This window comes from Anolis carolinensis, chromosome 3 (assembly GCF_035594765.1).
Source record: "Anolis carolinensis isolate JA03-04 chromosome 3, rAnoCar3.1.pri, whole genome shotgun sequence".
Taxonomy (NCBI): Eukaryota; Metazoa; Chordata; class Lepidosauria; order Squamata; family Dactyloidae; genus Anolis; species Anolis carolinensis.
In genome coordinates, this window is record NC_085843.1 from 232,778,621 (window position 1) to 232,795,692 (window position 17,072).

Genomic DNA, 17,072 nt, shown 5'->3' on the forward strand with positions numbered 1-17,072 from the left:
ATATATGAAACAGAACAAAAAGGACACAATAATATCAGAGCCAATTTGAAAAATAAATATGAAACATAATACAAATTTAGATTGTTGTAAAATCAAATACCTTAGGGGAAAGTCTTAAAATAATTTTGAAAAGATCGCTAAAATACAAATTCTCTTAATTTCTTTCAGATGCGTATTCTAAAGTTCTGGAAAAGCCACTATAAAACCCACCACAAATCTGGTGCATAAAATTGCATCTGATTAGTTAATTTCATCTGGCAAGCAAGTGTCCTTGAAGAGTGTGGGCTGTACGTCATACAAGGTTTTTAAGATTGCATGCACCACTGTAATGCAAATTAGCAACCAGTTGCACTTGGATCTGAACTGGTTGAATAGATCCGTGCTTTTATGTAAAAGTCACATAGCATTATTTTGAACCAGGTGAAGATTTCCAAGTCATTTTGAAAAGAAACTACATGTAGAGTGCATTGTAGTCATGTAACCTAGAAATTCTAATGCCATGGACCAGCTTAGGGAGGTCTAACTGAAAGGAGCTATTCTTGGTAACACAACTCAATCCTGCTTCTCAAAAAGTAATGATGATTCAAAGAGTGCCATCAAGGCTCCACAGAACCATGGGAGGAAACCAAATAAGGACTTCAGATGTATTTATTGTTGCTCTCAGCTCACCGCCAACTCTTTGGAATGTGACAGTATACCCATGTGGTTTCCCTTACTACTGATCACAGGCAGGCCAATTCCTTTCCATGCATTTGCCAATCTTTACCAGCATGGTATCCAATACCAGTTCCTGAGAAAGTACTTTTTCAGTCTCCAGAGTAACATACAGAGAGTCTAACATACACATGTGAAGTCCCCAGATATGTGCCAGCAGCTCCCATTAAAAATGGCCACCAACACACAAGGAGTGTACCATTTGGATCAACCAAAGAAAGCACAACATCAAGATAGCATAAGAGGCTTTTTGCATGCAGGTACAAATCAGAAACAATCATGGAATGTGTGTATATATAGAGTAAACATATGTAGTATTTGCCAGTGCTTCTGGAACATGGAAAGTCAACTGTATTTGCATGAGTTTAACATGTCAAGATTTTATATTATTGTGTTCAATTCTAATGTGTAAAAAGTATATGAAAAGTGACTTCAGATTTTTAAAAGCCAAACATGCAGAGAAATGTGTTTGCACACACATCTCTTAACTGCCTATATGAACTGTTGGACAGCAAAAGGGATCTAACCAAAGAACCTGAAGAAGTAAAAAAAAGCCAGGAGGAAAGAAACAGGAGCGAGTGAGATGGGGAGGTCTATGGCTTTCCCTACATATGTGCTCCCCAACCCTCCTCCTCCTTTCTTTTTTGTTTAGCAAAGATAAATGAAGAACTGCAAAAGAAAAAAAAGAAAAAAAAACCTGCAATTGTCCACCCGCCCACCACTATTACCTTATGGGGGAAGGGACTTTTCCAAACATCCCAAAACCACATGTGTTCAGACACAATGGCTCAAAAGGCAGGGTAGGCAGTGGACCAACCCACTTTGTGCTGCTAACAAGGGGAACCTAATTACAGGAAGAGGTTAAAGAGGGGAAGATAAAAGGGATACAAAATTTCAACATCTGTTGCTATAAAGGGATAAGAAGTCAGGGAAGGCAAAGGTGTTTGTTTGGTGTCAGAGATGGCATGAAGCCAATTTCAAAGAGTTGAGAAGCTAAAAACTAAAGAGGAAAAATTAGAGGGCTCTTTTTCAAAAAAAAAAAAAAAAGCTGCCACAAGCACTTTCAACAAAAAGATTATTTAGAAGAAGGGAGAACTACTGTTTATCTAAATATAGCTGATTTATGATAATACAGCTAAAAGACTTGTGATCACAGGACTCAGCTGAGTTATGGGGTCAAGGGACATGTTGGAACGTAAGAAAAATTGCAACAGATCAAATGAATGGTCTATCCAGCCAAATATTCATGGGCAATGCTGACTCGAAGGATTCGATTGGTCCAAAATAATCTTTTCAAATTCACCATGAAATGTAGAATAAACAGGTGTGTACACATATACATTCACTCTACATTCTTCATTTTAAAATTTCTTTTCACAATTACATTTCGAAGGCATCTTGTAGAAGAATATATTTTCATAATCATTTCCAACAGTCCACCTTTTTCTCCATTTAGATTTAAAATATATTGCTTTGAATTATTACATATTGTAAAGCAGGATCCATGAGCCAATTACGAGCAACACAACAAATGTTACTCAGTTAAATGCAACTGCTATGAGACTGTACCAAGCAGCTTTAAGATGTGTACAACTGTATGTTTTTCTAATTTGTTTTGTTCACAAATCATCATACATACCTCTTATTAGATTTCCTTTTACCTATTTTATTTACTTGTATGCTTATTTTTTGTATGTTGATGAGTATTTTTATTGTTTTGCTCTTGAAGACATTGTATGTTATTTATAGTTATTTTTTATATTATTGCAGGCACTAAAATTTTGTTTTAGATTTTTGTCTGTTTTGGAAGCCGCTCCCAGCCCTAGGGGAGTGGCGGCATATAGGTTTGAAGAATAAATAAATAAATAAATAAAAATAAATAAAATGGTTTATACAGGAAGACTGGGCTGGGGTTTGGATCTAGGACTCTCCCATGAATACATAAACCCATGGATGCTCAAATCCCATGATATACAATGGCATAACAAAATGGGGGCCTTATATAAAATGGAAAAATCAAGGCTTGCCTTTGGGGAGGTAGATAGCTATATTCAAGCCATGAATGGTGGAATCTGTGTATGCAGAATTTGTGTACATAAATGGACAACTGTATTGCAGTATCTCATAGCAATGGTTAGGCTGGATCTAGGCTGATCTATATAAGAAACACAAATTGCTATCTAGTTGTATTTACATTCTTCTGAATCAGAGCCCTATTTTGTCTTTTTTACCTTATATTAAACAGATAAGAAATAAGCTAACTAATTAAAAGTACCCTTTTAGCAAGTGTCAATGGCAAAGGTTTTACAAGCATGTCAGTGGGAAAGCAATGACTGAGAAAAGGAAGGCTGAGCTGAAGCATGTCTTAGTTTAGGTACAATGGACTAAACTGCCACATTTTTCCAAATGTGATGAAGGGCCCAGGAATCTAAATAGCAACTTTCAGCAACAGCATCTGTTTCCCATCCCCCTGAGAGTGGGAGCCATCTAGCCTCCTGCAAAAAACGATGGTGTTTAGTGTTCAAACATTACAGCATAGCTTTTGACACATCTAAAGTGTCAGAAACAGGGTCAAGAAAAAGCAAAGGTCATGCCACCATCAGCCAAGTAAGCCACAAACAGAAGCTGGATGTTAGGTGTAATTGTGTAGCATGTTCTACTTTACTGAACCATTGGATCAGAAGGGAAAGGACCTCAACATACATCTGGGAAAATAGCACCTAAGTTCAGTTGAAAACTGACCAAACAAAAGAAGTACATACTTAGTAAGCCTGCAGAACCTATTTAACCCTCGTAGAATCAACAGTTCACCATACAAGGAAGCTAAAGAATGTGAGACCCATCCTTTGGCAGGACACAGCATCTGGAATGTGCTTGTGCATTTCTTCCTAGTTCTTGGATATCTCCAAAGGTTCTGCATCACGATTGCACTGATCAAGAACCCAAAAGTATTCTGAGGTCTGGCCTCATCAAACTGAGTGGAGAGTGAGTTAGGTGCAAATAAATAACAACTTGATTATTCAAGCCATTTTTGCAATAAGAATATGCCACACTACCTGGAACTGTTTATACAATAAAATATATGTCTCTAAAGTCAGGCCACACCAAAATAAACTTCAGTTTAAAGGGTTTCAAAATAATAATAAAAAAACAGTAGAATTCTCTACTGTTTCTGTACATGGCGGGATATGGAAGTTCTTGTAGATATTCTAGTCTTTTACTATGAGGGCATGCACACAAAATTACTAATTGTTCCCTTGTGTATCATATTCTGAGGTACAACAGGTGATGTGAGGTAAAGTCTTTCAGCTATTTAATTCTTTTAGAGAACACTGGTGATGGACTGAGAAGAACACAAAATGCACACATACACATGAGTGTAAGAATGCATGCATGTATGTGTGGATATCTATATACCCATCCATCTCTCCATCCCTTGGTGGAAAGATGAAATGGCATAACAAGGAAAAACTAAATACATTGGTGAGGAATACTGCAGAAACACACATTCTTTTAAAAATGCCATATATTTCCAGCTCTCGTAAAGGTGCTCCTACCATCTACCAACTTCTAATTAACATGTATGAGAGACACCCAAATTGGGCCACTTCCGCTCCTCCCCATTTGTGAGGCCTAAGAGGGGCAGCCATTGCATTCCACTACAAGAAGTGGAAAAGGGAGGAATCCGTGACACTCGGCAACCACTGGAAGTAGCATCCCATTGGCTGGATGGTCTCAGGATTTAGCTCTGCCTGTCAGTCAGGCTTTTGCCTTATTGAAAGATCAAACTCCATCCTGCCAGTTCATTACCTTAATCCTATTTTCTACATAGCTTTATTATCTGTGGAGGCTTTATTATCTGTAGAAAATAGAGAAGGTGACAGAGCCACTCCCCATTTGCTCCTGAGAGTTACTTCTATTTGAACAAACCTAGGACAAGTTCATGGACAGGGAGGTAGGGTGCATGGAATGGAATACATGTTGAACATCATTCTTCCATTCATCAAAATACAGAATTCACATTATTTATATTTATTTATTTATTTACATCACTTTTACCCCGCCTTTCTCCCCGAGGGGACTCAAAGTGGCTTACAATGCCTAAAAACAATGTAAAAACAACAATTCATATAAAACAGATACCATTACAAAATAAAATCACATTATATAAAATTTTAAGCATGTCCAAGATGCAATCTCTGGAGTCCAAGACTGCCTGCTAACAAACTATGTTCCCATTTTATTAAATGGCATAATAATAATAATAATAATAATAATAATAATAATAATAATAATAACTTTATTTTTATACCCCGCCCTAACATTATAAGACACAGGTAACACAGATAATTTGTCACGAAGCTTTATATAGGCGCGGATAGATAGATAGATAGATAGATAGATAGATAGATAGATAGATAGATAGATAGATAGATAGATAGATAGATAGGGTACTTTTGTGTTGAAAGAGAGAAGAGGCATACAAAGGTTGTTCTCCTTATCACAGAAGTTATGATACAAACTTAAAATGTCATGAAATGCATTTTGTCCAAAGTTTGAGAAAGTTTTTGTTACTCTTGAGGCTCAAATTACATTCTAACCCACACATCCCACTATCTAACACTATCAGCTAATAAGTAAATCTGAGAGAATGGGAAACCCCAACCCATCCCGAGCTCCCAAATTATTTAGTAGTTACGATTCAAAGCACCCAATAGCAACGAAATATAACATTTTAAAAAGTATAGAAGGTATATCAAATGTGCATGTGAAATATAATTTGGTGCATGTAGATTCAATTATTCAACTTAAATCAGTGTTTCTCAAATTGTGCTCTTCCAGGTGTTTTGGACTTCAGCTTCCAGAAATCTCAGGCAGCTTACCAGCTGTTAGGAATTGTGGGAGCTGATGTCCTAAATATCTGGGGGAGCACAGTTTGAGAAACTCTGACTTAAGGAGAGAAAATTTGGATCAAATGGCCACTGAAATAACACCAACACCTGTGCAACTTTGGTTTGAATGGAAAACAGCCTACTGGGTAAGAAGAACAAATAATCCAACAACTAGCTAAAGATAAAGGAGGAGATAGTATAGCTGAAATCGCCAAAGAAGATTTATTGTGCTAGGCAAGCCTTCTTAGTAAAGGCCGAATTTAGAATGGTGGCTAGGAATTTATTAACTGGACATATTTAAGGAATTTCACACTTACCAGTTAGTCAAATTTGGCGAGAACTTCAGACCCTATCAGAACTACATATGATTGATTCTGGGCACAAGAAATAGGTGCTATAAAATCTTCCATAAATTTTATCGTAGGTAAATAAAAATCAATCTGCTATGTGCTACAGATGGAAGATTTCATAGAACAGAAATATGAGCCTCACTAGAAAGTTTCTCTTCTTATAGAATCCCTGGGCAAAAGCCTTATATACAAAGCATGTTCCTTCCAATTGTCCCTCAACTAGCAATATCTCTGATGCTCAGAGAATTCTTTCTGGACCCAGATAAAAATGGCAAGAATTGCTTAGGGGCCAATAAACTTTGTTCTCTTGACTTTGGGGCTTCTTTGGCATGGTGTGCCTTACATTAGTTAATCAAGCTTGCCTGATGCAACTTCTCTTGGACAGAGAGATTTGGATATGACACATTTTTGTTCCTGAACTATATATGTCATTTCCTAATTGTTACTATCATAAAAACATGGGGAAAGTTTATTAAACTGCAAAAACTTTGTTTTTGTGGGACATCCTACAGCCTATTTTGCTATAGTTTTTCAATGAATTTCTTATCAAGTCTCAACCAATTCAACATAGTTTGTGGCAGTAACAAAAACGCAGTTTCTGGAATATAACAACTACTTTCAAAGTAAGTATTGCACAACTGAACAGGAAATAACACTTTCAAGCCAGGATCAGAACATTTTTCAAATTTTGTTACATAGTGTTATCTATGCTCGTAAGCTATTACAAGGCATTGGACATGGGGCTTTCAATATTGTTCAAAAACTGAACTGGTCAACATTAATTTCCAGCTCATAGGATTTCTACAGGTATTTAATGAGCAGGATATTTCTGCTGTCTGCTAACAAAGCTATTTTGGTCTCTTACCTCCCCAAATCCCAGATTCTCAAAGGTGAAGTATGTCCACAGCATGCTGTTCCTGTCACAAATGAGCTGTTGAGAGAGAAAATAAAAATTAGACTTATTTCTTGTACAGTTAATAAGGTAGTGGATTATACAGAGGACAGATGTCAAGGCTTTTAAAAAATCTTGTGCACAGAACTTCTATGATCTGATAGCACAACAGTTAAAACGAAAGGAAAACAATGTTGTGAAAAAGGGTGCTATAAACCAAGTCAAGGCATTGGAGCATAAAAGGACTAATCATGCAAGTGTAGGTTCTAAATACCCTAAAGACACCAGATTCTGTCTGATTTTGAAAACCAGGCAGGGCCACTTGGATAGGAGACTGTGAAGGAATACCAGGAGCTAGTGGTTATGTTTCAGATGAAGGAACTGGCAAAACCACCTCTGTGTGTTCCTTGCTTAAGAAAACCCTGTGAAATATATTTGGCTCACCATAAATTGACAGGCATCATAACGAGGCCATAAGAACGCATGATTACTTTCTTTTTCTTCATATAGATGGTAAGGGAGCATTTGATTGAATAACCCACTTCAAGATTATCCAGCTTTTATCCACACTCTTTACCCAAATATGTTTGTGGCATGGTTTATGCTGATCCTTATTACCTATATATGGTTAATACCAGCCCACACCTGAAAGCAGGGGATGGAAAAGACAAAGGGCCCTTTTACACTGCCATATAATCCAGAATATCAAGACAGATAATCCACATTATCTTCTTTGAAATGGATTATCTGAGTCTACAGATAATCCACTGCAAAGCAAATAATCTGGATTTCATACAGCTGTGTAGAAGGGGCCATAGTCCACAGTGATCTCTGACACATTTTGTTTGACCTGTTTAAACTTCAGTTATTTGCACCAATGCACAACTGGACTCCCTAAAGGCTGCTTATATTAAATAATTCTGCAGAAAAGGCACATATTTTATCACATGTTCACATGCCTTTTTCACTATGGATATACAGATCAAAAAGCTAATTATTTTAGTGCCTTCATAAAGTACATATAGAAGAATATTGCTGCCCTTCTTGCATCCCCGGGCCAAAAAACAAGAGCAACAATAACATTATCACATATTATATTTTTCACTTCAAATCAGAAATATTTACAATATGAACAGGCCCTCAACTGAAATAGGCCTCTATGTGATCACAGGACTTTTAATATTAATCTAGATATACTACTAAAGATTTGTTCAAATAGATGCATTCTAGATACATTGGATTACAACTTTCACTGGTTATGCTGGCAGAGGACAATGGAAATTATAGTTCAAATATACATGATGCCCAGTCTAGATAGGCCCCAGATTAGAGAAGACCAAACGAACGTCTTCCCTTTGCAAACTAAGGCCACATCACAAATAGTCTCTGCAGAAGAGCGCAAAACAAGACTCTCTAGCCTAACATATTCTTTATATTCAGTAGTGCCATTTTTAAAGCCAGCACAGAGATTGCTTTGTATGCCAACAAGCTTCCATTGGCCAAGCAATTGGGGGCCCAAGACTCCAACCTGATGCCAAATACAAGGCTCTCCTTCCACACCTCATGGGCTATCAAGGACCAGAGGTCAGAACACCAACAAACTCTTAAGTAGAGAGCGGCACATCAATTGACTCCCAAGCAGCAAGCAGTCTTGCCGTCAATAGAGCCCAGAACTACAAAGGTAGGTGCTGAGTTTTGTCTCCCTCCTCCCCCGCCTTTACCATAAGCCATTAATAAATGGTAAAGCCAATTACCGTGGTTACAAACATAATAGCAGCTTGGAAATCACTGAAGTGGGCAATTGGGTTTTTAAGATTTCTCTCTCTTTTTTGTCCCCCTACCCTTTTTCTTGCTCACTCTACACAGACACACATCATTTCCTTCAGAAGAAAGTATGCAGCATCCCTCTAGAGGCTGTACAGGTCTAAATTAGCATCAAGGTATGTCAATAGGAGAAGAGAAGAGGGTGGAGACCACCACCACTAATCCCTGCCATTCTGCCTGTACAGCCTCCAAACCAGTCTGTGGTAGGGATTAGAAACTTCTCCGCAGTTGACTTCAAAATTGCTTCTTAGTTTAGCACCACTTCCCTCCAGCTACAGAGATCCTGACCCACCAATTCACCCTGCCACCCTACTGAAGGAGAGGATTGGTCATTCTCATAATTGGAATATTTCAGATGTTGAGGGCAAAAAAGAGAAGTCCTTTTATGCCCTTTCAACTCTAACATGATGACTTTGCTGTTATTGTTCTGCTGCATAAAGGGGATACTTATAGTTTCAAATTTCTGAAACATCATTCCTGAGAAGGAAAAGCTCCTCCAACATTAAGTACTGTTTTGTAATGAAGGAGTGGAAAACTCCCCTGATGGAAGGATCTTAAAGGGCAAAACTCAAGAGGAAAGAGAAGGTAAAGGTTTTTTTGTGGGACAGAAATTTATGCTTCTATGACTATTGAATCAAACTTTTCCGCAAATGAAATAGAGCTAAAATATGTCCTTGCATAGACAGATTCTGAAACCTCTACTGTTCCCCTTGTACAAAGAGTGGCATTGTCAAAACAAAGAAATATTCCATTCTGTTTAGCTCTGCAAATACAGTAGAGTCTCACTTATCTCACAACATAAATGGGCCGGCAGAATGTTGGATAAGTGAATATGTTGGATAATATGGAGAGTTTAAGAAAAAGCCTATTAAACATCAAAATAGGTTATGATTTTACAAATTAAGCATCAAAACATCATGTTATACAACAAATTTGACAGAAAAAGTAGTTCATTACACATTAATGCTATATAGTAATTACTGTATTTACGAATTTAGCACCAAAATATCATGATATATTGAAAACATTGACTACAAAAATGTGTTGGATAATCCAGAACATTGGATAAGTGAGTATTGGATAAGTGAGACTCTACTGTACATCAAGTTGTCTTTTCTAGTAGAAATTACACTATTGGCTGAAAACACTTTTGTATGTAATTCCATATGTTCAAATTCTGTCTCTGCTACAAACTGACTAGATGACATCACATAAGCCATCCAGGATACTTACTATAAGCAATGCACCTTTAAAATAAAATGACAATTGAGCATTTTTCATGCGGAGTTCTGAAACACTTCATTATCCAAAACTGACATTGGTGGCCAAGATAAAGAACACCTTCACTTTCTGACGGTTTAATGTACACAAACTTTGTCTCAGGCACAACATTATTTGAATATTGTGTAAAAGATTACCTTCAAGCTATATGTATAATGTATAAAGAAAACATATATTAATTTTGTATTTAGACTGGGGTTCCAATTTTAGGGTATCTTGTTATGTATAGATATGCAAAATATGTATAGGTATGCAAATTTGGATTTTCCAGAATCCAAATAAATCCAGAATCAAAAGCACTTCTGGTTTGAAGCATTTTGGATACCCAACATGCATGAGCAATATACATTAAGTTAAAGAATGAGAAATTGCAAAAGGAACAAGAAAGAAATGAAAATAAGAAAGTAGGCATTTTGAATATCACCTATTTTTTTTTTGGCCAGTCACTTCCATCTGTCATATGAGGACAACAATACTAATCTACTTTAACAGATTGTGATAATTAACAAGGTTCTTTAGTATTGATGTTGAAAATACAAAGGTTTGAATATGGATGTTAAAAGTACACAGAACGATTGCATATGAATTCAACACTCAAGGTACTTTAAATAGAGGTTACAAAAACTCACATTTGAGGTCTATTTCTAAAATACATTAAAGTCCAAATACTTGACAAGATTGTGTGTCTGGGGGGTGGGGATAGTTTGGTGATTCAGTACTCTGATTTTTAAAGGATTTGGAGTTGATTAACATGTGCTGTTACATTGCTAAATTGGACACTGCTCTTTATCCCTTCATCCCACTAATTTCTTACTATACTCTCAAAGCATGCTAACCAACTGCAGATCCTTTGCAAATCTAACTACAGGGGAAAGCATAATGGAAGGAAGGTATGTAAAATCTTCCTCAACTTTTACATTCAGTTCTAGGCACGGAATTTGCATGGTTTTAATGCATAACTGGGACATTTCCATAGAGTATGTATAGCCCTATTCTAATGTAGTAGTAGTAGTAGTAGTACTAGTAGTAATGATAATAATAATAATAATAATAATAATAATAATAATAATAATAATAATAATAATGCTTTATTTATAGCCCACCCTATCTCTCCAAAGGGATTCAGGGTGGCTTACAACAAAACAAAACACAGTGGAAAACATTCAATGCTGAGGATAACATATAACAAATCAAAAACAAACTCAATAAAATTATAAAAAGTAGCTTAAATAAACAAGACCACAATATACAATCCACACATTTACAACATATTAAATTCTTTAAAACTCATAAAATTTAATTAGAATTATTGGATTTAAGATGGTATACAGCAGATTAACCAAGGTAGATGTTCAACAACTATAAGGTGTAATTAGTCCTCCTCCTCTCCATAGGCTAAAGCTCATAGATGTGTTTTTAGAAGCCTTTTAAATGAGATGAGAGAGGGGGGCATTTTTAATTCTTTAGGAAGTACAATGCACTAAAACTGTACCGAACTTGCCAAAAGGATCAGGCCACATATTTTCATCATTTACCATAAAGATAAATGGGGCTCTTACATCTTTCAGTGAGGTTATGGAAAAGCTTGATCCTGTGGGTGTTGTTGCACTGCAACTCCAACGTTCCATTTGGGAAGGGCTAGAGGGAGTTTCAGCTCAATGATAACTGGAATGCCACATATTCCCACCTCTGTATTAAGATGCAGACAAACTCCAGGGACAAGACAATTCCTGCCTTATGCCAGTATATTTATATAAAGCAGCTGCATTTACGTGGTTTTGGAGGGGTGTAAAAACAATGCAGTGCTGTGTGTACAGGCCTTATCATGCAAAGGATTACCTATATACCTAAGGCTGCCACACAGTGATTCCGTGACTGGTCAAAACTGATTTAAAGCTAGCTGCCCATAATACAATGTGCTCACAGAGGCTATTACACCTGGTTTCTAAATATGTAGAGGGTCTACCTCATAGCGTTTTTTCTTTCTTTCAGAACTGGAATTTATTGTGCTATGGTTTAAAGATCTCTCTCTTCCCCACATACACCCCCCCCAATCTCTCTCAACCTATAAACCAAAACTTTACGTTCTGCACTTCTCTTTATATATTTGACTCAAGAAGCTGGATGACACATGAATATTTCAACCCCTGTCTTTCATCCCAAACACTTTAAACTGGATGTTGTTATTCCATTTTTTGAATTATTGTATATGAAGAATCGCTGAACCAAGAAACAAAGAAGCTATTACTTAGCAAGGACACTGCAGCTGGGAAATGGGAGTGGGGGGGCGTACAGCAAAAGGGTCTGAGGCCGGTCTTTTGGGGACAATAAGTCTGGGCATGGGGGAGGGGGGAATGAACCAAGTGTCATAAAGAAACAACAAGAGAGACTGAGCACACAGAGATGAGAGACCAAAAGAAGGACACTTTTTGCCTGTGCTGCTTTCAACCACTAAGCTAAGCTTGCCACATAGACCCAAACTTGCACAACTTTGAGTCCACACCGACACGCTCTAGCAAGGGCGGCCACCAAAGCTGTCAAATCCTTCACCCATGTGCCCATCAACTGCATTCAGCTCTTCCCGACCCACATTGGCATTTTAATTACTGTTGGGTAAACTAATTTGTCCAAATGAAGGCAACTCGGCCTAATAGAATATGCAGGCACCCTGACCTCTGACAGGCAATGACACAGGATACAAAAGGAGGCAGAGGAAAGCTTTTTTTTAATCAGAGCCTTATTACTCTCTATTACTCCAATTAGTCAAGCTCTGGTGCTCTGAATTGGGGGGGAAATTGCAATTAAATCAATTTTTGATGGTCTGGAAGTGGGTTACCGAACCGCCTGGCCTGTGAAACACTGATATTATAGCAGCAAAGGTCAAAGTCTTTGTCGGCACCTGTGGGCCCCCTGCCTTTCCTGCCTCTTCCTCCTTGCTGCTCCTGTGCCCCTGCTAAAGCAAATCATTAGAACATGTCACGTCTTATCGTGGCTGCCACCAGCCCTGCTAACCTAATCAGTTGACATCATTATAGAAGGTAACTCCTGGAGTCTGAATTTAGTGCTAAGGTCACACAAACTTGTAGTGTCCCCCCTGCTGGCAAGTGATGGCAGGAGCCCCCCCGCCCCAACAGTAGCAGTACTGCAGGGAACAGGAGAGAGGTGAGCAGATGGTGTTATCCAGGATCCACATAGTGACACATTTCTAACTGAGGATATTTGCCAGGAGTTAACTTTCATGGGAAACCTGGCCCCATATATCTACAAAAATAACTGGTCATATTTAGCTGGTTACAGAAAACAGAACACACTGGGGTCCATACCAAAAGTAAGGCCTGGTTTACCTACATAAGGAATTAAGGCAATCATAGAATAAATGGTCTAATGGTGGAGAACAAAATTTATTGAAATTCAAATTTTCAAACAAGAAAAAGCAAGTAAAGAAATACCATAGCCAGGCTGCCAGATTCTAACCCAACCTGTCTTCTACTGAGATAGTTTTCTACAATAATAATAATAATAACAACAACAATTCTTATCTAACCTCACGACTCAAGGTGGAGTACAATACAGTTAAAACATCTGGATAAACTGCAATACCATAAATTCTGATAGCTCGTTTAACTGTCAAATCTCTTCCAGCCGGGCATTCCAGTCTTTGGGAGGCCAATGAAAATGTCCTCTGGGTGACAGTCATGAATCGGGTTCTGCCTGGTTGGAGTAAACATCCCCCAGAGGTTCTCAATGTCCTAAGGGGCAGATTGTATGGGAGAAGGCAATCCTGTAAGTAACCTGGACCCAAACCATGTAGGGGTTTAAAGGTCAGAACCAACACTTTGTACTTTACCTGCTGATTGGCAGTCACTTAAGCATCTGGTCAACTTTTCAACAAAGACTGTGTGGAGTGATGAGGCTACATTGAAATTAAATGGTTCAATTAACCACCACAATTGCATCTATTGGGGACTTGATAACCCGCATGTTACGGTGGAACATCATGTTAATTTGTGAGGAGTTACAATGTGGTGTGGCTTATCAAGAGAATTGGACCATTCTTTTCTGACTCTACCGTGAATGATGTTTAATTTGAATGTAGCCTCATTGCTCCACAGAATCTCTGCTGGGAAGTGTGCCATTCTGAACAGTTCCATTGGATTCAAACTTATCTCTAATTAGACTAATGGTAAGTTGCATTGGTGGATCTCTTTGAAACTCCCTCCTAAATTATCTTTGCACTTTATCTGCACAGCTACTATTATAGTTTTATTTAATCCTTATTCTTACCCCAATTTTGCCCCGTATTTTAAAAACTCTGCCGATCGCATTCATTCTCAGTTTGGCACACTGTTGTTCCACATCTTTTCTCAATTCAATAGCTACTCAAAGTTCTTAGCTTGGGGACTGGCAACTTGTAGAAATCCAGGAAACATTCAAAGTGGCTATGCAGCAAAATACAACAAAATCCACAAAACAGTGGGCTCTTTAGGCAAAGATGTTAACAATCATACATGGGAAGAAATGTGGCAGTATTAGAATCATGGGGCCAACATTTCCATCTCAAGCATTACTTCTTTTGTCAATGAAGATGGTCTGGACTAAGGAATCTCAGCGTCAGTAGAACTCACACTTTTTTGGCCACGTGGTAACTAGAGAAACAGGACAATAAAATATAGGCAATAAAAATTCAACTCCAACAGCAACAAAAGTAACTTCTCTTGAGAACATCAAGGAAACTTCAAGAGACAAAATCCAGTGAAGCATTTTGTGCATTAGGGTTGGCAAATAAAGGTATCGCTGTTCGTTCAAAATTTCCATAATCCTTTCATTATTCAAATGGCTATGCTGGTTAGTGCTGAGAGAAGTTATTGCGCAACACCCGCCGGAAAGTCGCATCCCTTGTTTTAGCTCTTTCCTTCTCTGTAATAATGGTTTTCTAATGTTTATTGGAGACTCCCAGATCTCAAATTACAACTTCTACTACTGTCCAGCAAAATCCAATTATGCTCTTTAAATTTACTTGCCAATAATTTGTATGCTAATTATTACCAAACACTGCAGACAAATAGTAAAGTCCATCGCACTAGTACAATTTTGGGGAAATGACCTTATTACGTAGCCACAGCTTGCTACAAATCTTTATACGCACCACTATGGTGCTATTTTCCTAAAAGCGCACTGCACCTCAGGCATGCATCATAAATTGTACACAGAGGAGCTACAGAGGAACTATGCCTAGTCCCTCCAGGTGCTATGACGGACACATTCAACATAGAGAATAAATGTTGAACAAGAGATAGCACCTATTTCCAGGATTTACGTATTCCCTCTCCCAGAAGGAAATGGCAGGGAGAACCAACAACACAAGCAAAGACGGATACCAATAATTCATGTCTGTGCTGCCTCCCACCTTGGTTGGAAAACTGGCCCTTGGGAAGTGAATATTTGCATTTCACACTGAGGAAGGCATTGTGAGGCATGGAGAAAATCATAATTCTAAAGTTAGCGTTAGAAAAGGGGTGCCACACACTGAAGATTGGTGATACATTAGGTTCCAGTTGCTTTGGTATTTCAAGTTTGGGTTATGAGTACAGATCATCATCCTCAATCTCTGGCAATATACTGATTATATGCACAAGTCATTGCCTACCCAAACATTTTAAAATTTGGAAGATTTGGTGTGGGGAAGAATCTAAGAATCAAATAGTGGGCAGCAAACACCTGAGATTAAGCCTGATTTCCACAAAATCAGATTTTTTTTCAGGAACACAGTCTTACTATATGCAAATCCAGTTTAAGAAAGTCCTATTGTGTGCAATGTGTGATCATCATCAAGGCCGGGTGTTGTTTTCCTAGCAAATCCACACTCCCTAAGGATACCAAAGGACCCATTCTTGAGACCTTATTCACTGAAGAAAAGTTAGGGTAACTCTTTCAGAAATCCAAATAGTAAGCATAAATTATGAAACATTCAGTTAGTTTAAAGAAAACATTTTTCACTAGGCCGAAAACCTCGGAATATAAAATGCCAACTAAAGAAAGAAGGTTGTTTTCTAAGCACTTTTGAGAACTAAATTATATTTTCCCACTCCACCTATCTTCTAACCTGTTTTTTAAAGGGAAAAATCCAAGCTGCTTTGTCTATCAGAAACCCATGAATACATTTGAGACACTTAAACTTTTAATAAATTATTATTATTGCATTGTACCTCTTATTATATTGATTCTTGTTTATTTATGTTTAAACATCTCCACTGCAACCAATCAGTATTATTGCATTTTGCATTCCACTGATCAGTGCTATCCAAAGTTGTGGTACATAAACTAATGCTAGTCCACAAGTCATCAGTGTACTCAGGTACTACCTCTTTTCCTGCATAAGATGATCTTCCAGCAAATTGCAAAGTATAATTTGCTATACACACTTGTCCAAAGTGTGACCCATGATTTTTGCTATCCTGTTTTGCTCAATAATAGCAAGTCCAGTATTAATCTGTACACAAAAAAATATTCACATAACACTAAAACATGGTTTGGTGATACATTTGATCCAATCCATTGAGGCATTTAAAAAAGAGAGATTTGTGGATGTCCCAGCTTATAATTTAAAAAGTGCCATGCCTGTACATATACATGTTCTCAGAAGGGGTGACTAACACAACTGTACACCATGGCTGGCTTATCATATTTTCCATCACATTTCCTTCCTTAGTTTCTTACTTCTCAACAAACCAAGAGAAAAAATTAAAGGTTTGTTGTTAGCTTCATTCTCAGGTTTGTCAGCAGAAAGCAACACAATAAACAAAACATGGAACAAAGTTTCAGCACACTATTTGTTCATAAAAACTAGTGTTCATGACAACCCAGAGATTGCACCCAGTAACTTTTCTATTTGTCTACTTTACTGTTCTCAGACTCTTGATAGAGATTGCAAAGGGAGCCTATAAAAACACTGTTGTTTTTATGGCATCAAAATCCTTTAAATGCCTCTTACACATTTTTTTACTTAGATATAAGTTATTACAAAACTGTAGAAGGTTTGTTGTACAAATGACTCTGACTTAGTGTTCTGTAAAAGAAAATATTTAGAACTAAATCTCAGGGAACGAGTAGATGAGAAAA

General features: G+C 37.6%; 1 protein-coding gene across 1 annotated transcript in view; it reads right to left on the reverse strand.

The window, feature by feature from the left end:
• fbxw4 (F-box and WD repeat domain containing 4) overlaps positions 1-17,072 on the reverse strand; it is a 73,141-nt gene that overhangs the window by 12,344 nt on the left and 43,725 nt on the right. The window contains exon 6 of the mRNA XM_003224236.4: positions 6,822-6,887. Coding sequence (XP_003224284.2) covers positions 6,822-6,887 — 66 coding nt within the window. The remainder of the gene's footprint in view (positions 1-6,821; positions 6,888-17,072) is intronic.